The sequence below is a fragment of the Helianthus annuus genome, chromosome 4 (genome assembly GCF_002127325.2).
Source record: "Helianthus annuus cultivar XRQ/B chromosome 4, HanXRQr2.0-SUNRISE, whole genome shotgun sequence".
NCBI classification, from domain to species: domain Eukaryota; kingdom Viridiplantae; phylum Streptophyta; class Magnoliopsida; order Asterales; family Asteraceae; genus Helianthus; species Helianthus annuus.
Window position 1 is genome coordinate 183,364,828 of NC_035436.2, and position 25,433 is coordinate 183,390,260.

The 25,433-nt window shown below is 35.5% G+C and overlaps 2 protein-coding genes across 5 annotated transcripts; both read right to left on the bottom strand.

The window, feature by feature from the left end:
- Positions 1–1,276: 1,276 nt before the first annotated feature.
- LOC110937292 (callose synthase 2) lies at positions 1,277–17,328 on the bottom strand. Of its 3 annotated transcripts, none has more exons than XM_022179687.2 (43): positions 17,181–17,328; positions 16,273–16,500; positions 16,029–16,129; positions 15,606–15,724; positions 15,440–15,533; positions 15,262–15,372; positions 14,958–15,074; positions 14,791–14,883; positions 14,612–14,703; positions 13,853–13,979; positions 13,641–13,775; positions 13,476–13,552; positions 13,326–13,401; positions 13,070–13,228; positions 12,876–12,993; positions 12,455–12,789; positions 12,304–12,356; positions 12,160–12,220; positions 11,990–12,071; positions 11,846–11,895; positions 11,676–11,762; positions 11,453–11,587; positions 7,769–7,893; positions 7,595–7,679; positions 7,344–7,516; positions 6,769–6,892; positions 6,589–6,686; positions 6,369–6,501; positions 6,081–6,232; positions 5,890–5,999; positions 5,684–5,809; positions 5,485–5,553; positions 5,195–5,384; positions 4,956–5,112; positions 4,584–4,703; positions 4,288–4,403; positions 4,122–4,205; positions 3,893–4,005; positions 3,584–3,813; positions 2,704–3,498; positions 2,577–2,627; positions 2,306–2,491; positions 1,277–1,822 (listed from the first exon to the last, which is right to left on the bottom strand). In XM_022179687.2, the coding sequence occupies exons 2-43, from the start codon at positions 16,460–16,462 to the stop codon at positions 1,568–1,570; spliced, it is 5,904 nt and encodes a 1,967-aa protein (XP_022035379.1). In that variant the 5' UTR covers positions 16,463–16,500; positions 17,181–17,328; the 3' UTR covers positions 1,277–1,567. The 3 variants fall into 3 exon arrangements, with proteins under 3 accessions (XP_022035379.1, XP_035844550.1, XP_035844551.1); XM_035988657.1 differs by having other exon boundaries at positions 16,273–16,516; XM_035988658.1 differs by having other exon boundaries at positions 7,769–7,860; positions 17,181–17,327.
- A 1,292-nt stretch (positions 17,329–18,620) lies between these two features.
- LOC110937290 (chaperone protein dnaJ GFA2, mitochondrial) lies at positions 18,621–24,920 on the bottom strand. Of its 2 annotated transcripts, none has more exons than XM_022179686.2 (17): positions 24,708–24,920; positions 24,537–24,624; positions 24,376–24,432; positions 21,983–22,068; positions 21,775–21,858; positions 21,194–21,232; positions 20,987–21,076; positions 20,860–20,910; positions 20,687–20,774; positions 20,509–20,573; positions 19,967–20,041; positions 19,796–19,868; positions 19,577–19,668; positions 19,354–19,482; positions 19,212–19,260; positions 19,048–19,114; positions 18,621–18,939 (listed from the first exon to the last, which is right to left on the bottom strand). In XM_022179686.2, exons 1-17 carry the CDS (start codon positions 24,771–24,773, stop codon positions 18,840–18,842), a joined length of 1,299 nt encoding a protein of 432 aa, XP_022035378.1. In that variant the 5' UTR covers positions 24,774–24,920; the 3' UTR covers positions 18,621–18,839. The 2 variants fall into 2 exon arrangements, with proteins under 2 accessions (XP_022035378.1, XP_022035377.1); XM_022179685.2 differs by having other exon boundaries at positions 24,376–24,435; positions 24,708–24,916.
- Positions 24,921–25,433: the final 513 nt, after the last annotated feature.

Consider the following 25,433-nt stretch of genomic DNA (forward strand, 5'->3'; position numbering starts at 1 on the left):
GCTTGATTCCACTTCAACTCATCCCTTGGCAAACCACTTCTCTCTCACTTGTCACCACTCCACCACCACTACAACACCATCATCCACTACCATCATCCATTTTTCCACCTTTAGAGTGTGTATACTATCGGGATCCAAGATTGATCGTAAGAATCTTTGTCAAGCAAAGACCATGCTTGGCTAAATTCTTATCACTTGGTGAAGACATATCTTTTATGTATTTCTTTTATGATTTCCAAACTTTAGCTACTTTTTAATTGGGTATGTATTAATGACTTTAATAATTAGTTTTTTATATGGAAGGCGAAGTTATTCAAACATTCTTCTTATGTCATTTATTCACATATTCATGTATTTACGGTCTATATAAAGCATGTTAATCAACCCGAAAGGGAGGTTAGAAGGGTGGTTTGGGTAATTCTATGTCTCGTTTAGTGTATAGATCCTGCGAGAACCTGGTGCAAGTTTAGTACTACTCCATGGATTGGCCGGGAATGACTGGCCCGACTGAGAGTAAGAAACCGCTTGCACCCCTTATTCATAAACTACTATACTTTAAACCAACCCCGCGAGGAGTGTATCCCTGCTGACTCAGACCAACGGGTTGAGGGTGATCGCCGCCTCGTAAGGGGGGTCCACCACATGTTGCATTAATAACTTACTTAATTATCTTTTAATATTCCGACCTAGTGGGATTGTATCCTTGCTGACTCAAACCACTAGGTTGAGTGTAACGTCGCCTCCAAAAGAGGGGTCTACTACTATAACTAAGATAATCTCTTAAAATGCCCAAAGTGCGGAAATCATCAAAAAGGGTACATGAAAGATAAGTTGGATCCAGGTGATTTTTTCTTGTCTATCATTTTTATTTTCTATTTTTTATCTTTTTATTAGCTTAAAAATCTTTTCTCAAAAATTGGTTCGAATAGACGTTGACGATAAGCCGGTACTAAAAGCTTTTGTGTCCTTCGACGACCTCGGTATCTTGCCATCAGTATACTATGTCCGCAATGAGTATACTTGCCTAGCGTGTGTGTAGAGTGATAGTGGAATATCGTGTTTTATAAATCTAAAATTTGAAATCAGCGAGTAAAAAAAGAGTTAAATAATTAGATAAGAAATAAACACGGCCCTAGAACATACAGTTCAACCCTCAAGAATATACTGAAAATAAAATTTAGTACAATTTCATTGGAGTAGAGGTGTGGGGCCAGCTCAAATGATCGCTTTGTGATCAACTGTGATCAATTTGCCTACTTGTCAAGCTCCGATAACGTTTACAAATGGGAAAAAAGTCCATGTTTAAATGTTTAGTATGTACATTTTTGGTGATTTCTTACATGGATTCAAATTGTGGCCTCTAGCATTAATCATGAAGAAAAGATGTTGCAGCATGAGTTCCTATATCCATAATTAGTAAACAGAGGTCCCAACCCAGCTAGAAAAAACTTACATAAAACTATATACGTAATTCACTTGTTATTTATTCAGCATGTTGTTCATGATGACTCCACAACATACATATTAACGGCCAAGATGATTGATGAGCAGGACAAAAAACTCACTCCTAATTGTTGCGAGAGGATTTGTCTTTGTCTTTCTTTTGGCCACCACCAAGAATACGAAAGATTTGTAGACCTCTGCTAAATGCTTGGTTAAACAGCATTCGTGTTTGGAATTCTGAGACGAATGGGAACCAAGCCAAAAATGCAACCGGAGTGAATAGAATCATCCCCATGATCATTTCATAATATTGTGCTAGCGTTCTAACAGATGACCAGAATCCAGATCGTCTCAAAAATGGCTTCAGAGCTTGTGCAATCTAATACATGAAACGCACAACAAAATATATCAAAGCAATGTTACAACTTGCAAACAGTCGCCTAGATTTTCTTTTCATAAACAAGAAAGAAATTAGGCCCTAATCTCTAAATGCATTCTAGATCCATGCTATACAAAAATATAGACAGATCACTTTTTTTTCAAGTAGGAAATGAATTTAGAATATATGTGATACAGAAAGCCGTTGCGCTTTCGGCCCATTTACTTAGAAGTGGGTCAAGTTTGGTAATGGAAATAGGCCAATTTCGTTGAACCCAAAAAAATACGTTGGAAGTCTATTTCGGATGCTCTAATAATTATCTTTTGAAAGTGGACAAAAATGTGTTTTCGCGTCAAGCTAAGTTAACCCGGTATGTGTACTAAAAGAATAACCATTATAATCCGTTACACAACCCACCCATTTTGTCACCTCCATAGAAAAACCATGATCTAAAACTAATGTATGGTAAAAGGGCTTGCTCACCAGAAGCACTCCCCAACCGGTAGGCATTAAAGCAAGGATGCATACTATTATATCCTTCACTGTCATATGAGGTTGTGCAATTATGGTGATCAGGATAGAAAGAAAAGTGACAAAGACTAATCCTTTAATCAATCGGAATGCAAGCTGATAGTCATTGCTAAGAGATCTTCTACAATATGACACCCCCTGAAAACATAGAAAAATGTAAATGAGTTTAATATGCAAATCGGAGTTGCTAAGTGTATAAGTATCAGTTTCATTTTTAACCAACCTTCATTACAAGAAGTCCTGCAAAGATCACGAGCCACGATATTCCATAAACCTGCAATTAAGAAAACACAATAGTTTATGTAAACTCAATTGAGTTTTATATCTAAGACATGTTATTTAAGAAATACCAGAAAACTTTTGCTGTTTGTGATGTTGAGATGATATACAAGTCCAAATTGATAAATAAAGAACCGAAATGCCAACAAAATCTCCATAATGGTACCCCTTATCCCAGAAGAAAGAAGATGTTCTTGGTCTTTTTCCCACCATGATTCCCAACTTTTTTCAGCAGGCACACCAATCCCACCTCGGTTGCTTATCCACTTCTTCCAATCTGTCCAATCGTCAACAATTTTCTGCCATTCGAATCCTGATGGGTTAAAAAGAAAGGGAGCAAAAAGCCATGTTCCCACCATGAACCACATTGATACTGTAATCACTACATATGCTAGCGAACTTCTATAAGATTCACCAAATATTTCATATACAACAAGTAAGATGAGAAGTTCGATTCCTTTGACAAAGTGACTGCGAGAATAGAGCCTGTAGTTCTCGGCAAATTTGGCATGAAATACAACGAATCCACGACCTGTAGCTCTGTATTGTGCACCCCCACGAAGCAAAGTTCTACCATAGTAATGGGTTTTTGTACCAAGAGAAAATGTGAAAAACACAGAAGCTAACTGTAGTTGCATCAGAACAAAATCAGTAAAAGCACTTCTGAATCCTCTTTCCAGTCCTATTTCCATTATCATCGGAAGTGCCATAAGAAAGCCGATTTGAACAAAAGATTGAGAAGCAAGAGCTACATGAAGTGGGTTATTTTTCATCATTGCTTTATTCGTACTCAACACTCTCTCAAGTCCACTTAGTACAAGATATAGGCGGCCATACAGAAACACATACACTATAAGCACAGTGAGCTGCCACATAAAACAACTTGCTTGTATTAGATAGCGCCGATTGGAATTTCTAAAAGAAGGTTAAAGAATATCAGTTCGTAGTTACCAGTGTGTTGAAGTAGAATCCCACAGTAGTGAAATAGCATGAAAGCATGCGGAAGAAATCAAAACGGTGTCCAAGCCGATATATATCACGACTCATTGTTTGCTCCCCATTTCCGTTAGCTATCTTCGCCTCAAACAATGATATCTGGTTGAGGCCCACATCTCTTCCTTTTCCAACTTGTATGTATTCATGATGAGTAACATTTCCTCCACGTAGTGTAGAGTTAAAACCTGAAAGAAATTTGGTAATTGTGAACTATGTTAAAGTGGATAAAAACACAGAAAAGAAGCTTCAGCTGCAAAGTTATGCCTGCAAATATGTCTTCACTCAGGTTAACGATTTTTGAAGCCTTGCTGATACCCCCTCTGGTCAAGTGAAATAGTCTTTCAAAAACATCAGGATGCCCATAGTGAAATCTGACCCTGAATAGGAAAACCATACAAAGCTTTCTATATATTATATCTGACACAAGTTGACATTATATAGATCAAATCCATATTATGTATCTAAAAAAATAAAAATTAATCTTAAAACTTACTTTAATGGGTTAGCCAACAATCTTTGTCCAATTGTTACAAAACTAGTCTCCTGGTTAGACATGAACCATGCAAGAGAAGAAACACTGAAAAGCACAAATAGTATAAAATAGGTAGTAATTCAGAAAATAAAGCAATGCATATATACATGAGAAATGCAAAAGTTACCTGCCAGTGAATATATGCTCCCTAAGTCCAAGTATGGTTGGAGTTCGAACACCGTGTTTGACAAGAAATTCTTGAAGCAAATTCCTCATTTTAAAGGCTTCTTCCATGTAGTTGTCCTGTTGAGAATAATAATAATAATAATAATAATAATAATAATAATAATAATAATAATAATAATAATAATAATAATAACAATAACAATAATAATAATAATAATAATAATAATAATAATAAATATAAAACCATATTTCTTGCTAAGAGACTACAGTCATATAAATTTTAACCAGTAAGAGTACCTGGTTCATGTCTATTGTTTGCAAGCCTTCTCCGCGTGTGAAAATTATGGCATGATTTTGGTTCTCTGGTTTACCCTCACCCAATATGGCAGGCCCTGGAAGTTTTATACGGTATATAACCTAAACAAGGAAAATATATTATTTGCTTCAATTCATTAGTATTGGTATACTGATCTTGTTCTGAACAGTTGCTTAAGAATTTTTTTCTTCTTTGCACTAGTTTCATGTTTGATGCATAAATATAATATTCAAATAAACTACCTGATGAAAATCAATAGCCAAACTTGTTATGCGTCGTCACCATAGCTCCAACAGGTAGATAAATATTTCAAAATCGATCAACTATGTTCAAAAGAATATTGAAACTTGTACCTGATCTAAGTTTTGATCCCGGTCAGATGCATCTGCAGACTTAGGCACAGCTTTCACAAGAACAGAATAGTAAGAAACGTTATCACGCACTTTTTCTGATCTGCCATAGCTAGGTTCTTCCACCTCATCGATATAGGCAACACGAAGAGAAGGATACCTGTCACATGAACATAGATTGTTAATAGAAGAAATACTTAACCTAACGTATCATACTTAAAGTAAAATCTTTCAACTCTTACGTTGCCATAAGCTTTAAAATGTCATGAGCACGGGCATCATTTGATCTTTTCTGAATGCCATATTGTTGACATGAGACAACATACGTGAACTTCATATCCGCAACTGCTTGGCATTGGGCCAATAGTGATCTTTCATTCCTCAAATATTCTTCTGTGTTAGAATCAGCAGCCTTGTATCCTTTCATCAACTCTGCAAAAATGGTCATAAGTTATATTCCATGCATCACATTGTCAAATACCATTAAAAAGGCTGTTGAAGTTGATAGTAATTGTAGTATGTATGTATGTACCGTCTTCCTTTGCTATGTCAAGGAAAGCCTGAAGTTCCAATGCTTGCCGATAGTACATCATGCCTCGTACTAATTATATAGAGGTTAATAAAAAAAGGTTCGACGTTAATTTTAACTAGATCATTACACGAAAAGCATTTACAATTACACAGTTTATAAAAACAACTTGGTTGTGTTAAGATAATATTCAATCAGATACCAGTCTTGGTAAGCGTTTGGCCTCTATATGATGCCCAATGGCGAAGTTTTTCCTCCCAAACCGAATCTCCTTTCATTTCGTCTTCATTCTTAAGTCCCACCCTCTCTCGAAAATTCTTCCATTCATCTGAAATATATTTACATGGTTTCATGGAATACCAGTTTCAATATCAAAGATGAAACTGGAAAGTAAGAAAACAAACTAACCAGGGTAAATTTTCTGTAGATAGAAAAGGATGGAAACTCCATCTTCATTTGGCTTTTCCAAGGCATCCATAGAAAAAAGCACATCCTCAATGTAGTAAGGAGTCAGGACCCTAAAAGACAAAAGTGGCATGTAATAACGCTTCGCTTCATGATTAAAAAACTTGTTTATAGAATTGATTAAGAAAACTTACGAGAAAGATATCATATTTCTAACTTTGGGTGCCACAGGCATGTCCATAAACAATGAATTTGCGAAGAAAGATAAACGCCTTCTGGCTTCTAAGTTTGATGGTACATCCATAGCAGATTCTTTTTCAGTAAGCAAGAGATGAAGCCTTGTAATCTAGAAGAAATAACAAGATGACTAGACTTTATAAACTAACTCAATCTGTTAAATTTATAATTAATTATTAAAATAACTAACATAAATTTTGCTAATAGTTAAGTCCAGAAACTTTTTCATTATGATCAGAACTTACTTTCTCCTTCCAAGCTAATTCTTCTGTCTCAACAGTAACAGGAAAATTAAGCTCCGCAAAAAGATAATGTTTATTTTGTGGTGCTATAGCCTCATGAACTCCATAAGATCCACTATGACTTGACTCCAGCATGCTATACGACATAACGCAAAAGAGTTTAATTAGTAATGTTGTGTTATATAACTTGAAAATACCTTAAACGCATTTCATTTAATTTTACCTAGAATCTGTCTCATTTAATATGTCTTTTTTCACCACCTCCAGCATGTTTTGTAGCTCAATTACAAGTTTCTTCTTGTCACTAGCTTTATTTCTTTTCTGAAAGAAAAGATTTTTAATTTGGGTATAATATTGGACTCATTAAGAGAATATAAGGAAAAGCAAAGAAGTTGTATTTGACCAAAAGCTCGATAAGACGAATGAAATGATCAGTGAGACTAGGCAGTGCACTCATATCCAACACCCGTATAAGATCTCCCTCCTTTATGTGATGGTCAACTTTTTCAAAAATCTCAGTAATGACACTGCAAATAGACAAAGTACAAACTACGTCAATAACAAACGCAACATAAGCAATACATTTACTGGTGTGGCAAAAGAGACCGGATAAATGGGTTAACGGGTCAGACCAAGTAATTTTTTGTCCGTGTCAACTGTCACATGCGGGTCAGGTGTTAGGCTAACACTTAAGCAGTTTATGGTTACTTTTTCTTAATTTGTATAAATAATAAATTTGTCAAACACGGATGAAAAAATCATTTTATTACAATAACCATCTAAATTTTCTTTTAGTAAAGCGAACTATGAGGTTTATGCATTTTCATACACCAATTTTACATGCTTTCTTTTTAGTTGTCTTTTAGCTCAACTCATTTGGCTTTAAAGATAAAACATGACCCCAAAATAGGTCAAAATATTTGATACCTCAGTCTAACATACATATACTATGAAATGACTCAGATGGTGGTTACGTACGTCTTTTCACTATCCCCTAGGACAAGAAGGTTCATAATATTTTTGCATGAAGCATAGCATTCCTTTACAGCACAGAGCATATAAATATCTGCATTTAGCCTCTTTTGCAGTTCTCGTTGACGGTCGCGGTCTTTTCCCTTGCTATCCTTTGCCATGTCCAAGGCTATTGGAAGCTGCAAATTGCTTGGTGAAAAGTCAGCATATGTATCCTCAATGTTCATGAAAGTTAGTTAATTCAGTAAGTAATAAACCTTGCTAGCAAGTAAAAATGGAGGCCACTGAATAAGATTCAAGTCAAAATCTGACCAGCATGGCATGAGTAAAAGGTCCCTTTCCCTGATCTCATAAAAAATTATGTACAAATCAATCCAAGTAAGAAAAGGTTAAAATTACATGCATGTAAATATAAAATATGTCCAAAGTACCTATTGCTTATCAAATCTTCTTCCCTGAAAGTTGTAATTATTTTGTTCCACATCTGAGCAAACCTTGCTGTGTCCTCTTTATTAGTTGCTTCCTGAAATGAATGCCCAAAAAGTTTCCTTTGGGACTATTTCATAATGACAAAAATAAATGTGTACTTATTTGGGTTGACAAAAAAGATTATAGGAAAAACATGAAACATGGTACGGGTCTATAAGTGGCAAGCCTCGTTGATTATTACTTCCATAGCCAATGGAAGTGGTGGGGGATTCTACCCTTATACGACGTGACCGTGGGTGATGGGCCTAATGCGGCACTATTTATGACTCACTTTTGCACTTAAGCGGGAAAGGTATTAGAAGGAACAATTAAACTTAATTATAGTTTATGATATGTATGTGTATTTATATTTATATAAGTTAGGACTCGGATCATGATGATATGTTGTGGTGTGTATTATAAGCGGGTAAATTCGAAAACTGTTTATGACAGTTTCTCCCGCCATAATTAACCGCCATGATTTACTAGTATAAATAAGAAAGGTCCGGCATCATTTACCGGCACCAAGACATTCAATCATTTTCTGTTATTGTTTGTCCATTCATTCACTTTTTCGATTGATCAATTATGTCTAAAGTTTCCGCTGTAAACAAAACTCTGCATCATCACAAAGATGATGATCAGATTGATCAAGTTTCATTGCCAACATGTGGTATCAGAGCCACGGCGACAATCCTTCCTTGTCAACACTGTCAAGATGAAGAAATCAAATTGCAGAAAAGAAATCAAAGAACAAGATTGTGCTTTTACTGCCATCGTCCAGGACACTTCATCTATGAATGCAAATCGAAGGAAAACGATGAAAACACACAACTTATCTCTCAAGCGGTAAATGCAGGAATACGAAATCAAAGGGTGTCTGCAGAAGATAGGAACGAGATGATTGTGACAGGATCAGAAGGCGGTACGTGGGGAGATATATGGTATGTCAGTCATTCATTTACACAACACTATGCCGGTAACTTAAATGTTTTCAAACGTATAAAACATTTAGTGGGGGTTGAAACAAACTCAGGGGAAAACGATTTCCTGTTTATGCGGGGCATAGGGGTTGTAGAAGTCAAGTCCAATAATGAAAGGCTGTTGATTCAAAGTGTTTTATACACGCCTGAATTAGATAGGAATGTTCTTAGTATGAGTCAATTGACGATGCAAGGATTTACGGTCAAAAAGGCCGGGGACACTTGCAAGATATTTCCTATGTTTTCATCTCCTGTCAATAACACGGTGAATGAAATAACGGGGTTGTCAAAGGAAGACGAATTAGGCCTGAAAGAAAAGCAAAAGGTGATAAGGTTGAACGATGTAAATGAAAAATATACGGAGGAATATCTTAATTCCTACTTTGAAGATTTACACGTTTCCTCCGGTGAGGGTAAGGATCCTGTAAAAAGTGCTCAAAGTGTAAGAAGTGTGAGAAGTGTATTATAACACTATATATAATACTATATAACACCATATAAACACCGTATAACAATATGTAACACCATATAATACCATATAACACTATGTAACACTATATATCATTATATAACAAATATAACACTATACATCTATCATAGACATGCTATCAGACAACCTATAGTGTTATATTTGTTATATAATGATATATAGTGTTACATAGTGTTATATGGTATTATATGGTGTTACATATTGTTATACGGTGTTTATATGGTGTTATATAGTATTATATATAGTGTTATAATACACTTCTCACACTTCTTACACTTTGAGCACTTTTTACAGGATCCTCTACCCCTCCGGTGAAACGGATTGGAGTGTGATGATTATAAGGGCCTTGGAATTCAAGGATTTCAAAGATTGTATAAATCTGTTAAATATGTTAGAAGACGGGAAGTTTGTATTTCATTACAAATATGAACTAGAAAAGAAGTTCGAAGAAATGGTGTCATGGTTTGTCATAAGTTTCTTGGGTATAACCACAAGGCCTATGCCGCCGGTGATGACAGAAAACAGAAAGATAGACTTGTTAAGTCTTTATATGATTGTGGAGAGGGATGGTGGTTACAACAGTGTAACTGAAGACAATCTCTGGCCAATAATTGCTAAAGACTTGGGTTATGAATACAAGGATGGTGAGTACATGCGGACCGTTTATGCCATGTACTTGGATATTCTAGTGTATTATTACAGGTTTAAAGATGTGCAAGTGAAAGCCAACAACTCAGAAAGAATGAAGGAGAAAGAAGATGTGCCAGAATGCAGCCTCGGAAGGAGTACAAGTGCCGAAGAAATCAAGGAGGTGACTGGAATGGATAACTATGCGCTTTATGCAGAAAATAGTTGGGAAGGTGCATGGAACGCACACAAGAAAAGAAGGAAGTTTAACTTCAATCAAGCACGGAAAGTTGTCGAAGAAGCCAACGAAAGCGTTCTTAAATTCGCTGCCAAACGTAATTAAGTTTAGGGGGAAGTATTAGAAGGAACAATTAAACTTAATTATAGTTTATGATATGTATGTGTATTTATATTTATATAAGTTAGGACTCGGATCATGATGATATGTTGTGGTGTGTATTATAAGCGGGTAAATTCGAAAACTGTTTATGACAGTTTCTCCCGCCATAATTAACCGCCATGATTTACTAGTATAAATAAGAAAGGTCCGGCATCATTTACCGGCACCAAGACATTCAATCATTTTCTGTTATTGTTTGTCCATTCATTCACTTTTTCGATTGATCAATTATGTCTAAAGTTTCCGCTGTAAACAAAACTCTGCATCATCACAAAGATGATGATCAGATTGATCAAGTTTCATTGCCAACAAAAGGATGCATGGTCGGTTGAGGTTCCATTGGTTGCTCGGTTCGGCCTGGTCACAGCTATTGAGGATGCATATGATGATTTTGTTCATGAAGTGTCACCAATTGGTGATGAATTTGACATGTTCTGCTAAGCGAACCATTGTCTATTCGAATGGTAGTTGCTGACAGATCTAAAGTCACAAGACGGTCACCATATATAACACTGACAACCATTTGGGACACTTAAACGACATTTATTTGATCCTAGATATACCGACACTCATGTACTACTACACGAGTCGCTGTAGGTGTGCCTCTTGACAAAATCAGATATCAGCGACCCAAACAGTCTGTTGACACAATCAGCCATTGTGACGTAACACATTGTTGCTTATATCACTAAAGTAGCATTCCATGTTGTCTAACTAATTTGCATGTGCCTATTAGATGTAAATGTCACCAGAAACCAGATAGCCTAAACTCTCTTGCTCCCTTATACCACATTTCAAGATAGTCATGGTAGGATCCGAACATGACTCTTCGTTACTTGAAATCCTTAACAACTTAGCTGGCTTATCACAACGAGGTGCAGGGTTTATAAGGGATTGTGCACACACTACTTAAATGTATCTTGAAAAATGATTTGTCATGAAACTCTATGCATCATGTTTCTTTGAACAGTGGGAGCGATATTGTGCTACGGATAGAGAACACTCATTGTAAAGCATTAAATAGCATACTTCTATTGTTCTTTTATACATATATCTTAGCCATTGTTTTAGAAAACCCAAAACTATCGAACTCCACTGTAACGTGTTAAAATATGCAAAAAGTGGCCAAAGAGAAAGAAAGTTAAACCTTATTCAATCTACGGGTTAGAGTGGCGTTGATTCCCATCTTAGTGCTTTCACTAATTTCTTGTGGAATTAAGCAATCATTAAATGCACCCGGAAGTGACGGAAATCGGCTTCTCAACATGCTTAAAGTTCGAATCTAAAGAGGCAAACATTAGTTGGTAATACTATGAATAAAATGAAAAAATATAAATAGAACTGTAAATAATGAAAATTGAATCGTTAACCTCTCCAAGACGCCGAAATGCACCATAAATACCACCAAATATTGTGGAAAATATTGCATACCATATCTGTGTATCCATAAAATAGACCTGTAAAGATTAGAAAAAATCACTTTAGAAAAAAAGTTTTTACAAAAAGGATATTAGGACAGGACTAGATAAAATTAACATACTAGAATGATAGGAGACCATAGTGCAATCACAACACCAATATTGCTGTTAGCTGGAAAAAAGGAAATTCGTAACATCTTCTTAACGATATGATTAAAACTATATGTATAAACATATATCATATATGGGTTCTGAAACTTGATTACCTTGAGGGAAGAACTCATGCCATTCATAACGTCTTACATGAAGTTCCATTATTGCTTTTGTTGGGCCCACTAGAGGCTTTATCTGCGATATGTGATTCTCATTGAAATCAGAATTAGTATTGATTAGTTGCTACAAGCAAAAGATACAATCAACTGATCAAGAGAGGTACCTCTAAGTAGTAACTGAAAGCTAACTTTGCCGCTATGAGGAGTACCCAGAACATAGTGTATCTAAATACGGAAAATGTAAAACATAAAGAAAAGCACAACTAAATCAAGCAATGTGCACGGCATTGTTAATATGGAAGTCATACTTGATAAGAGAGAGCGGATCTTCATGCATTCCCCTCCCAACATAAAGTGGAAGCTGCAAAAATTAATAACATTATGATTGACTGTATATGTGTTATTGTGAAGAACAAAAATAAAACCAAAATGAACTTAGTTGTGGAAAGGTTGTTGTACCTGAGACCACCACATCATGAATGTCACAATTTTGTAGTCTGATCGCTCTAGATTGCGACGTATAAATGGTAGGAGAAACAGTAATGCAGAAAGGATATTTGGAGATAAGTAGATAACAACGGCTAAAATGAAAAGAGATGGTGAACTTGGTCCGTTACCGAACCAGTTCTTAATGGTCTCCTCAAAACCTGAAGGGTTGTTCCAACTATATGAATATGTTATTGGTAAAGCAACTACCCAAGCTGCTGCAGATAGAGCCTTCAGAATATATCGAAGTTTCACATGAAATGGCATGCTGAACCTTGCTTTCCACATCATAGCTATATCAAGGACAGCTGGAAAATGTGGAGGAAAGAATCTGATTAGATCTCAATACGAGTACAAACATATATACCTACATATATGAGTATATATGTTTTACCTTGTGCAAGTTTTAAAACGGCTGCTGTTATGAAGATGCTCAAGACTTTCTTAAATACAACTCCCTCGAAGATTGAACTTAGTTCACCCGACCCATTCCATGCTATTATAATCATTGCCTTAAGCATGAACGGATCAAGTTAATAAAACAAGCAAGAGGCATGCAATATGACAGCAGAGAAACAAGATAATTACCTGTAAAGACAAAATGAAAAAGCTCCACATCCTATCAAAGCTCCTAAAGATATGCCAATACGAATCTATTTCAACGAAATTGATTTTTCCTATTGGATGATTATTTGTAGCAGATTTTTCACTAGGCGCAGCTTTTTCACTAGTAGCAGATTTTTTATCCTGAAATAAAACCATTTGATACATTTAGTGACCGACTAGTAACACACGTATGTGTTGAGTTGAATATCTGGCGCCAAAAAGGTAAATCAATACTTACGTCATCAGACGGGCAAAAGAAAGACGTATCATCAAGCACGCGCATTGGCCAACCCAGACGAAAGCAATCGGGTGACCTACAATATTTGTACCAATAAATATATTTGATTGAATTACCATTTAAACAATACATGAACCGAGAGAATGATACCAAAAGTATTCATTTAAGTCATCGTAGTTTCTCCATTGAGAATGCTTTGTCCTCCCCCCTTTGCTTTTTTCGGCTTCCTGAACATGAGAATAACGAAAACATTGGTGTTTGAAATTTAACACACATATACATAAGCTGAAAACATTCCACAGCTTTACACCACACCTTAGCTATTGTTTTGTAGATTGGATGCACAACCTTCCACAAGAATGCCTCTTTTTCACCCCCATATGCAGGTTGCATATTCTTACCATCGGGCGTAACACTACCAGCCAAAATACCATATACCTCAAATGCCATCTGTGGAACAAGGAGATAGTTAAACATTAAACATACACATGAACATAAAAATGATTAAAAATAATCATGATGCATACATTATGATAGATATAGCAAAGACATTCTGGCATAAATCTCAAGTTTGCAGCTTCGCCCCATATGAGAAGATATAGACCCATGTACAACAACTTTCTTTGTTGCACGTCTTGTTGAATATTTGGCAACCTGTAAAACGAAGGATGACGGTAACATATTGCTAGTCGACATATATAATTTTGTAACTTTACTAACTGAGTGGAGACTACATACCCAAAAACAGTTTTAATCATTTAATGTGTGAAAATATATCAAGACGGTAGCTATAACACACTAACCATATTATATAAAAGATATATAATAATTATTGGGTAGAGGATCCTGTACATTAATCCAGAAGTGTGAGAAGTGTATTATAACACTATATATAACACTATATAACACCATATAAACACCGTATAACACTATGTAACACCATATAACACCATATAACACTATGTAACACTATATAACAATATATAACACTATACATCTATCATAGGCATGCTATCAGACAAAATATAGTGTTATATTTGTTATATAGTGTTATATAGTGTTACATAGTGTTATATGGTGTTGCATAGTGTTATACGGTGTTTATATGGTGTTATATAGTGTTATATATAGTGTTATAATACACTTCTCACACTTCTGAATCAATGTACACTATCCCTACCCTAATTATTGTATCATGTAGTTACTAGGAATTTGTTGTTCTGTTTCTATATATAAAAATCTGAATCAGCCACCACTAAAAAAACCTCAAGGAAGGCTTTACTTACCAAAGACTACTTTTGCGACCCAAATATTTGCACCACTTCTTGTAATTTTTAAAAAGTTTCTTCATAACGTCAGTAACCGCACGATCATCCAACTTTTTGAAAGAACAATATGAGAGAATGCCATAAGCAATGAGAATTGAGGTATATTATAAATTCAGGACACCTGTAAAGTATAATACCTTAGAATGTGGATCAGGATTTGGGAACTGGCGTATGTAAGCATTTGAAAGCAACAAGATTAAGTGCTCTCTCTGATTTGCGACACTATCTTTCTGTGAAACAAAACAAGTCACATTGAGGGTCGCCATGATGTAATAGATTCCTAATAAACCGCCAAATGGCAAACCTGAAAACCAAATATAGCCTGTAGCCAGTCCAGGATGTCATCGTGTACTTTCTTCATGTAGTCCTTGGGCCATGGAAGTCCCCTGGTGTTACGGAGTGCAGAAACCGAAGCTTGAATCTACAATATATATGACCAAAAACCATATTAATTTCAATATATCTAAGTCTTTTAATAAAATATTAGAGATCATATTCATTAGAAAAGCACTTCAACCCGTTTGACCCATTTCTGTTTTAGCTAATCCGTTTAACCTTGCCCGTTTGACCCATTAAAACATACCCGAATCAAAGCGTACAGAACTTACCTCTGGATATCTCATTATAGCTTGATTTGAACTATCAGGGTCAAGTGGAAGTATATTATAAGGAACATACATCTCTGTCTTCTCAGTAATCTTAGTGTGAGCTTCCAAAATCTATGAATAGAAGAACTAATGATTCACTTAAAGGTCTTAAAGGGTAAGAGAATTCTCCATTATTTACCTCATCTGCCATCTCTACAGACTCGGTGGAGTTAACCGCTTTTAAAACATCAAACAGCACTTCAGCAGTCTGATAAGCTTTCGTAAACCGGGTACTAATTAATACAAGAAGTAAACTTCAGAATTCAGAAAATACATAACGCAAATATCAAGGAAGAGATTATTACCGATCAGCTTTATCTGCCTTTAGTAAGGCTTGAATGTACTTCCTGTAGTAATGTTGATAAAAATTCTGCATTTCACGAGCATCGCTCTTTTTTCGTCCGGCTAATGTTGTTTGGTCTTCCTGAAAAATATTTGTAACACGCATCAGCATGGGCGAAGGATAGTGGGGGCGGGAGAGGGCGGCCGACCCCCCGAACTTTTCGCTCAGTAGTGGAGAGTATGTAGTTTTCGTATAGAAATTTTTGGGTATATACGTTTTCGACCCCCCGTTTTATAGAAATTTTTGGGTATATACGTTTTCGACCCCCCGGTCGGAAATCTCAAGCTTCGCCACTGCGCATCAGCTTTTTGTAAGGAACTGATAAACAATATTCATGATGTAGTGCGTGTGTGTGTATTGTATACAGACAAACACACAAACGTACCCTCTTTAGGCGTTGAAGTAGGACAGTCTTGAATTGGCGAACACCACGTCCACTTGATTTTGGATCTAGTTTGTGTGCTTTCTCAAAAGCATAGAAGCGACCTGAATGCATACATAATAAAGTCTTTCTCGATGATGACAAATACATTAACAGATAGAACAAGAACTATAGCTCAAATAGTTTAAAAGTCAAAAGGTCAAAATTGGAATAAATTTTACAGATGTTAACACAGAATAGGACTTACAAAGGTAGGCAACTCTTGGATTTGCAGCTTCAACTTCATTAGCAACACGGAGAATAGGTGCAATTTCTTCGAGTGACGAAGGCACCACCTCACTGTCCATCATAGACTCCATGCCCAAAGTACCAGATGTTTGAGTGTACGTCAGCCGTCCAGGTGGCTGCTGGTCAAACCCTCTGCGGTTGTACGCCATTGTTTCTTAAAATCCTTCTTGCAAAATGGCTTAGGCTCCTTTAGATAAGAAACTCTGTTAAGAAATAAAAAAACAGCACCAAAATAGCGGAAAACCGAACATGTTGATGCATGCATGTTCTTCTAATCAAATATAGTTTAATTAAATAAAATTAAATCAAATTAACGGTTCGGATTACTTTGAAAATTAGGAGAAAACAACTTTTTACACTTTAGTGTCACCCTTTTTATTGGATCAAAAGTTAAAGTGCAGCTTTCTGTAGTTGAATCCTTTTTCGTTAATGATCGATCAAAAAACCAAATCCATTAAACATATTAAACTTAAAAATTTCATTCAAAATATCATGAAGTTTTTGACTGATTAAAAAACAACTTAAAGGTTTTTCCTTAACGATCCATCAAAAAAAAAAAAAGAAAAACAAATCCATTAAGCATATTAAACTCAAAAAATTCATTCAAAATTTCATGAAGTTTTCGACCGACTAAAAAACAACTTAAAGGTTTTTCCTTAATGATCGATCGAAAAACCAAGTCGATTAAACATATTAAACTCAAAGAACTCATTCAAAATTTCGTGAAGTTTTTAACTGATTAAAAAACAACTTAAAAGTTGTCAAGCAGCTACAGTGTGTTGTAACAGTAGACACCAGTGATCAAATACTTGAATTAATACATCATTCGAGAATTATAAACGATGATCATGAGGATGATGAACTTACCAGATGATTGTCGCTCAAAGTGTTATAGAAAAGCAGCTTTTATGATGGTGGTAGAAAATTCAAAAAAGAGATTTTTATGAGGAGGAATGCTTTCTGCTAAAAGACAGAACACATATAGAAAGAAAGAGGGAGGGAAAAAGCAGAAGCATTACCACCTAACTGTTCTTAAGAATTAAGAAACAAGAAAACGCGGGCAACTATACAAATAATTCAACACTAAAATATATAAATATTTACTAGTGTGTTATATATTTCATAGTTTCATGATTTTCAGTTTTAGTACCCATGGTTTGTACAGTGCTGATTAATGGACTTATTTACAATTTTTTTGCATGAAATCATGATTTTGTATCAATATTCCATCACCCTTATAACTAGAATGGAAATCAATTAATAAATATTATCCAAGTGGACATGATATAAAAAATTACAGTAGACAAAAAAAATTCTTTTTAATTTTTTTTTAACAAAAATCTCTGCTATTGTGTGAGAGTCTATACCCAACTGGCTATTTTCATGAAGGACTGGGCCAACTTTTAAGAATGATATTTCAACTTCTTTAAAGTAAAATATTTTTGCCTTAAATGGACTGGGCTGGAACTTATTTTTGTTGGACTAGGCTCTCTATTTTTGGGTTGGTTTTTGAGAAGTCAGATTTCTTCGGTTCATACTTCATGCCAGAGGACAGAACCGAAACTGATGTAGAGACAATCTAGGGACCGAGGACCAACTGACTTAGCACAATTCGGTCATAGGCATTAAACACAGATTAAAGGGTTTAAACATGTGAGTTTAAACACCTAACTAGCAAAAAAGATTCTCGTCAAATATTATAAACGATATGGACAAAACTTTGACATTTGACCTTGGAAAAGTTAAAGATAGGATAAACATAAATAAGGTGGGGAGACATGACCATAAAGACAAAAGATGCAGGCTTTTAATGTTCTATTGGTAACTTTATTACTTATCATCCTGAAGTAGAGACAATCTAGGGACCGAGGACCAACTGACTTAGCACAATTCGGTCCGCTTTCTAGGTGCAGTTGGTTTGGGTCTCGGTTTTATTCAGCTTTACCCTAAATTACCTCAACTCTATACGTGACGCAGGTAAAAATGAATACACAGTCAAAGCCTTACAAAATAAAAATAACGCGTATAAAAGTATATTAAAAAAAGTTATTTTTAACAGGAAATACGTCCTTGAAGTTGATGCTAATTTTCTTCACTTCTTTTAAACAGCAAATCCGTAGATTTTCTAAAATAAATACATCACTTAACTAACTGACATTTCACACAAATACTTGCCAATTTCTCTGATGAGGCTTTAAAATCTCAACCCAAAAAAAAAAAGTATATTTCATGAAGTTTAGAAATTTAACCACACAAACAAAAAAATAAGTGTAATTATTATGCGAAAGGATAATCGGACCCAAACCGTTTATTTTGCAACGCTTGCTAACTGCTGTTTAATATACGTCATAAAGTAACTTATGGTTTACAAAAATGGATGTTGGGTTGGTGGTTAAATATAATACCTAGCAATGATTGTTAAGGGTACCTAGTCTTGATCAAAATAAGTATACATCATATCAAATCGCTCTTTCCGTATTATACCCAAAAAAATCTTCATCGGCCAATTGCACAGCACAGAACAGGCTAACCAGACCCTCCAGCAGCAGCAACCTGCTTCTCATCTTCACCGCTTTCTTCTTTGGAAAACTCCTCGATCAACTCACGTTGTTTTTCCGTCAATTTCCTGAATATCATACATATTAAACAAATATAAGAAGTATTCAATCTACCAAATAAATTAAGGCTGCAAACCCACAAATTTCAACGCGTTAACGAGAAACGAAAAACCTACGTTGGGATGCTAACGTTGAAGTGCACGTATTGATTGCCATATGAATAAGAGGTCCGTGTTTTAATTCCTGGGATTAAAAGAAAAATAAAACCATCAATTAATACATTTCATAACGAGTATGCGACAAATTTAACCAGAAAAAGAATAAACAGATCAAAACCAACCTTTTCCCTTTAGGACTACTTGTGAACCTGGTTGAGTCCCCGCACGAACCTGCATATTACAAATATATAATATTTAAGAAATAAAAAACTTGTATGACACTTGTCTTCAGCAAACATTAATCTCAAAGATATGAAAATCAACCTTAAGAAGAACATCTCCTGTTAACGTTGGGACCTGCATGCTTGTTCCCAAAATTGCCTGACTCATACTCAAGGTGGCATTGACGTGAATGTGGGCCCCTTCTCGCCGGAAAGTAGGGTCTTCTCGCACCTGTAAAGATTGTGATGGAAAACATGAATGTTTGACCTGATATATATTAAACAAGCAATGCCGTTAAATTATTTTTCGTGTTATTTCAAATTACCTTAATGAGAACATAAAGATCGCCCGGTTGGTTGCCATCTGGATCTGCTCCACCGCTTCTGGACACCCGTAATTCTTCATTTGTATCCACTCCTGCATGTTTTAAAGTCCAAATAGTTTAAAAGTCTACATGTTAATGTAACTTATATAATAATCGGGTTTAATTCTATTTTACTCGAGACAAAATGCGATAAAAGAATACGAGATCATAGTAACATACCGGGCATGATGTTTAGTTTGACCGATTTCTGTCCTCTCACCACTCTCTGGCCATTGCAGGACTTACAAAAGTTCTGTAAGTCAACCAACCTCATAAGTCAAATACCGTTGTAAACATTTTACAATATATATGCATATAGCTTTGTTTATTTCAGAATTATTAAAAATGTACCTTGATGAATTTTCCAGTTCCGCCACACTGAGTGCAAGTGGACTGCATTCTAAATGGCCCATTTTGACTGGTTATCTGTGAACGGTACAGAACCACAATTTAAAATTTCAGCCATAAAATTTATTTTCTAATCATATATACCCAATTCCTTAAAAACAATTTAGTAAATGACAATTTTACCCAATTCATCAAATATTATATTTACTCATTTCTAGCTTAAAAATTATATATGAAGAATACTATTGTTTATGGGAAAAAATAAAAAAGGGTAAAAACAAATTTAAGCTTATTATGTGTTATATAAAAATATGAAGTTAAAAAGATGAGCATATATGCAAACTTGAAGTTAAAAAATATAAGAGTAAAATGATTATTTATTAGATTGTTTTTAATAAATTGGGTATATTTGATATTTTAACTATTTTACAAGGGCATATATGATATTTTAGTTTTGGTTGTGTATATATGAAAATTTCCAAGTTTGTAAGGGTATATATGAAATTAACCCAATAAGTAGGTATTAAAATTGTATAAATACTAACCACGCCTGCTCCTTTACATCGCCTACACGTTTCTGGCTTTGTTCCATGAGGAACGCCAGATCCACCTGCAGGTACCACAATAGAAACATGATGCTCACAATGTTTGTTTATCTTTCCAAATAACAAGTAAAATGAGCGGAAACAACATGTCATACGACAATCCTATATTTTTTCATACCGCAAGCTTCGCACGACAGCTCAGTCTGGAAAACCACATTTTTGGTACATCCTTGCACAGCCTCCATAAAAGAAAGCTCAACAGTGGTCTATTGAAAAAGTTGAAAAGAAAATAATTTAGATAAAGAGTCGAATTCATAAACAGCACCAGCAACACATGATGTAGATGAGTACCTTAGCATCCTTGCCACCGAAGATTTGATTAAACGGATTAATGTTAAATATCTGATCCGCAAAGTCAAGTGAAAAAAGTTAAAAAAAAACAAATACATAAATAAAATAACATTAGGATAAAATTTACATCTTCAAAATTGTGGAAAGGATTATTATCCCATGAACCAGGATCCGGACCACCACCGCTAACACTTGCTTCATAAGCCGCATGGCCAACCTATAAAACCATTAATCCAGCAGATATATAAGGTAAATATAACAGCAGTAATCAACAGTGTAAAGACTAAAGTAGAACATCAAAGAAATATTAAAGGAAAGTGTGTGCATAACTGACCTGGTCGTAATCTGCTCGTTTATCCTCATCTTTCAAAACCTACAAAAAACGGAACTAACTTAATAGGTTTGTTAAGTACACATGATGTAGACTTTCTTATAAAACCTCAAAGAGTAAACTGCCATTTTGGTCCCTGGGGTTTGGTCACTTTTGCCACTTTAGTCCAAAACTCAAACTTTTTGCATCTGGGTCACTGTGGTTTCAGTTTTATTGCCATTTTGGTCCAAAAATAAAATCAGGTCATATTTGTCTTATAAAATCCTGCTATTTTGTCATTTTCCGCAGGGACAAAATGATCATTTCTTTTTTATAAATAAATACCATATTTTATAAGACAAATATGACCTGATCTGCCCCTGAGGAAAATGACAAAATTGCAGGATTTTATAAGACAAGTATGACCTGATTTCATTTTTGGACCAAAATGGCAATAAAACTGAAACCACAGGGACCCAGATGCAAAAGGTTTGAGTTTTGGACTAAAGTGGCAAAAGTGACCAAACCTCAGGGACCAAAATGGCAGTTTACTCAACCTCAAATTGCAAAGTTTGACTAATTGAAAGAAAAAGAAAATACTAGACCTCATATGCCTTTCCAATTTCCTGAAAAGTTTTCGCTGCTTCTGGATCATCTTTGTTTGCGTCTGGATGCCACTTCTTTGCTAGCTAGAAATGCCAATATTAAAAAATAACCGGTTAGTGAAGATAAGTTGATAAATGATAATGATTTAAAAGAACAAGGTACAAACAACAATTAAAAGGAAATAATTGTTTAAAGAAAGATACAAACCCCATAAAATGCTTTCTTGATTTCCGAAGAAGTTGCATTCTTACTCACTCCAAGAGTATCATAATAATCCTTTGAAGCCATAGATGCTGGCAAAAGAAGAAAATCCTAAATACTAAATAAACAGTATTTTTATGTTGAAAATAACGGCAGATTTATGTAATGTACAAACATAAGCTTTTGACTGGAGCCGACATCTCATAGCTATAGTTTGGATCATATCATTAACCCCTATTTGGAGTTATAAATCTTCATTAGATAATTCGTAACGGTGCAACACCCACTGAGCGTGAAACACCCCCCCCCCACGTGAGTGGCGTGTTTTGGGCGGAAAAGTGGGGCTAGTCATGTTCGTTGGGCGCATCTCTCACACACAAACCTTTTTTATTTATTTTTTCACCCAATCACAACAACCTCACTTTCTTTTAGTTTTTTACTTCATTTAAAATGGTTAATGAAACCACTACACACTTTTGTGAAAACAATCATGCCCACATGGCAGGGACGTGTCACCCAAAGTTATCAAAGGCACTAGGCGCATAGGCCTCGCCTGGGGCCTAGGCGCAAGGCGCAAAAAAAGTGAGGGCCTGAGAAAAATAAAGCGTTCAACGAAAAAAAATTAAAAATATTTTATGTATTAGAAAATTAACATTATTCTTCAAATAAAATAAACTAAAGATATTATATATTATTTACTATCATCTATTTGGTACCAAAAGTTATAACATATTAGTGTATTAGCATAGAAAAGTAGTTTTCATTAGATAAAAGTAGTAATCTAGGTGGAATTTTGTCAGAATTTAGAGAATTTGGCCGGAAACTCTCCGGATCTAGGAGTCTCGTCGGAATCTGCGCCTAAACCATTACCTGAAGACTTAAAGCGCAATTGCCTTGACTTAAGGCACAATGGTCTCGCCTCGCCTAGAAATTGGGCCTAGGCGCAAAAGGCGATGGCTTTTAACAACAACTATGGTGTCACCCCCTTATCATTGAGACCATTTTGGACAGTCTTACGAACAAGTAAATGTTAAAACCAGAGGCGTCTCTGAGAATTCGTGTACTATGTTCGAGCTCGAAAAAATGTGCCATTCCGTAATGTTTTATTATTAAATTTTTTTTAAATCAAATGGGTATTGGGCTCACTAAACCTAATGCCAATGAGCAGGGGCGAAGGATTTAAGGGGCGGGGAGGGGCGCCCGACCCCCCGAACTTTTCGGCAAGTAGTGTTATATATGTACGTTTCGTATAGGATTTTGTAGGTATATACGTTTTCGACCCCCCGGTTTTATAAAAAAAATTAGGTGTATACGTTTTCGACCCCCGGTTTTAATTTTTTTATTTATATAGCCCAAATAAAATATTTACTTAGCCCAAATCATTATATTTGGTAGAATACTAGAATGTATATTATATAACCCAAATCAAATGATTATATAGCCCAACTTAAAAGCCCACCCTATAAAAAAAACCCAAATTCGTTTACTTTGGGACATCGACCAGAAGAACAGAAGCCACAAGCCAGAACTGCAGAAGGGGGGAAAACGCAGGTTCCAGAACTGTTCGACTTCAGCTTCTTGTTCGAGAACAGAAGCCAAAACGCTGCTCGTTGTTATGGTCTTGTACTCTTGTTCGACTTCTTCAATCTTCAAAAGGTTAAAGGTGTGTGTTTTTTATCTTTAGGTTTAATTTAGGGCTGCAATTTATGTTATTTAGGTTGAAATTAGGGGTGGAATTGATCCGAATTTTTGCCTTAAACTTGTTGAATATTTCAGTAACTATGTCTAATTTTATTTGTTTAATCTTATTGTAATTTGCTTTAGATAGAAATTAGAGTTTGAAATTTAGGGTGATTTGTTAACTTGTTTTTTTATTAGATTATGCTATAGAGAAGAATAAAATGATAACTCTTTTTTAATGTTTGAGAACGTTTTTTATTTTATATTAATGTTTGACCCGACCCGACCTGAATCGAATCACCGACGTCCGACCCGAACATACACCTCGAAACTAGGCGATAGAAAATTTTTTTTAGGTCCGTTACCTTCCGACCCCCCGAACTTTTTTTTCAAGCTTCGCCACTGCCAATGGGCTAACTTCTAAACTATAAAAATTGTTTTGTAAATGGGCCTATCTTAGAGTTGGTATGGGTATACAATTTTTAAAAAAGAAATAACATATAAAAATCGGATTTTTTTTCTAAAAAACACGAGCCCCTTGAAATCACAGGCCTGTGCAGTGGCCCTCCCCGCACACCCTCATCACCGCCACCGGTTAAAACACACAGCCACAAAATGTCAACTTTATGCATACGAAAGCGTAATAAATAAAGAGCAATTTGCAATGAGGCACTTTAACATTATTAAACTAACTGTAAATTAATGAAATTAAGAATTACCAGTGGCATGAATAGATCTAATTGTTCCAAGATTGGGCCAATATCTCGAACTTTCCGCTGCTTTACAACAAATAAACAAGACAATCCCTCTCTTATCAACTAATAATCGAACATAACGATAACAAAATATCAACTTTCTTGTTATTTGTTCAAAGATTTACCGTTTCTATAATTGGGAAGATTGAAAATTCCATACTGCCGTGGGGAACAAAAGCTTCGATAACCTCCTATAAGGGTTGATTTATACAACTGTAAACGAACAATTACAACATTCACATAACTGGCAATTGTTATAATCTTATAGAAAGAAAAAGAAGAAGAAAGGGGTATACTGGATTGTGCAAAAGGGATCGGCGAGCAAGCAAAGAGACGAGTTTAATGGCGGTAGAACGACCCATTTGGGGACTGCAAAATGTTAATGAATCGGATTGATTTAGGTTAAAAGTCAAAACCCTAGAGAAACCCTGCACCAATCTCAGACCCGATTCTTGAACGTTTTGCTTTCGCTCCGGAAACCGACCGCCAATGAAAAAAAACTTCAATCTTGACCGAGAAGAAATCGAATTTTATAACCCCAACTATTACTTATTAATCTCTAAGAGTCTCAACTAACAAAATATTTTAGAGTGTTATTAGGAGTGGTTAAACACTTAAGAGTGACAAACTAAAAAATTGATCAATCAGAGTGCGCCACGTCAATCAATGAAAAGTGTTTAAACTTTGGTGAAAAGTGTTGGCAATGGTTTAGACATTTAGTGAAGTGGAAACTTTAAAAAAAAGAAAAAATATGTGATTGGTTGAGATTGGAATGGACCCCACCTCACACTACCCTCTCTCTCTCTCCCTCCTTCCTCCCTTCCCCGCGTCGACATGCACCCACCGAATCAAACCCCATTTCGTCAAACCTTCATGCGGCAAGGGGCTCGACATTGGTTGCCGATTGATGAAAGATCGGTGTCAGGTGAGTTTGCCGCCCCCACTCCGGACACTCTTATGTAAGTACTGACTTTTAACATATTCTTTGAACGGGCTTTTTCTTAGTCAGACCATGTCGTTAA

Bases quoted from the DNA above. Each gene is read 5' to 3' on its own strand.
- LOC110937290 (XM_022179685.2), bottom strand. From the start codon at position 24,773: ATGGGTCGTTCTACCGCCATTAAACTCGTCTCTTTGCTTGCTCGCCGA. The intron at 22,069-24,375 runs GTAATTCTTAAT...TTCTTTTGCCAG, and splicing joins TAGATCTATTCATGCCACTG to CATCTATGGCTTCAAAGGAT. The intron at 19,869-19,966 runs GTACATTTTTAA...GTTGACTTACAG, and splicing joins GAACTGGAAAATTCATCAAG to AACTTTTGTAAGTCCTGCAA.
- LOC110937292 (XM_022179687.2), bottom strand. From the start codon at position 16,462: ATGGCGTACAACCGCAGAGGGTTTGACCAGCAGCCACCTGGACGGCTG. The intron at 15,075-15,261 runs GTAAGTTCTGTA...TATATATTGTAG, and splicing joins CTATAATGAGATATCCAGAG to ATTCAAGCTTCGGTTTCTGC. The intron at 13,553-13,640 runs GTGTGGTGTAAA...TCTCATGTTCAG, and splicing joins TCTACAAAACAATAGCTAAG to GAAGCCGAAAAAAGCAAAGG.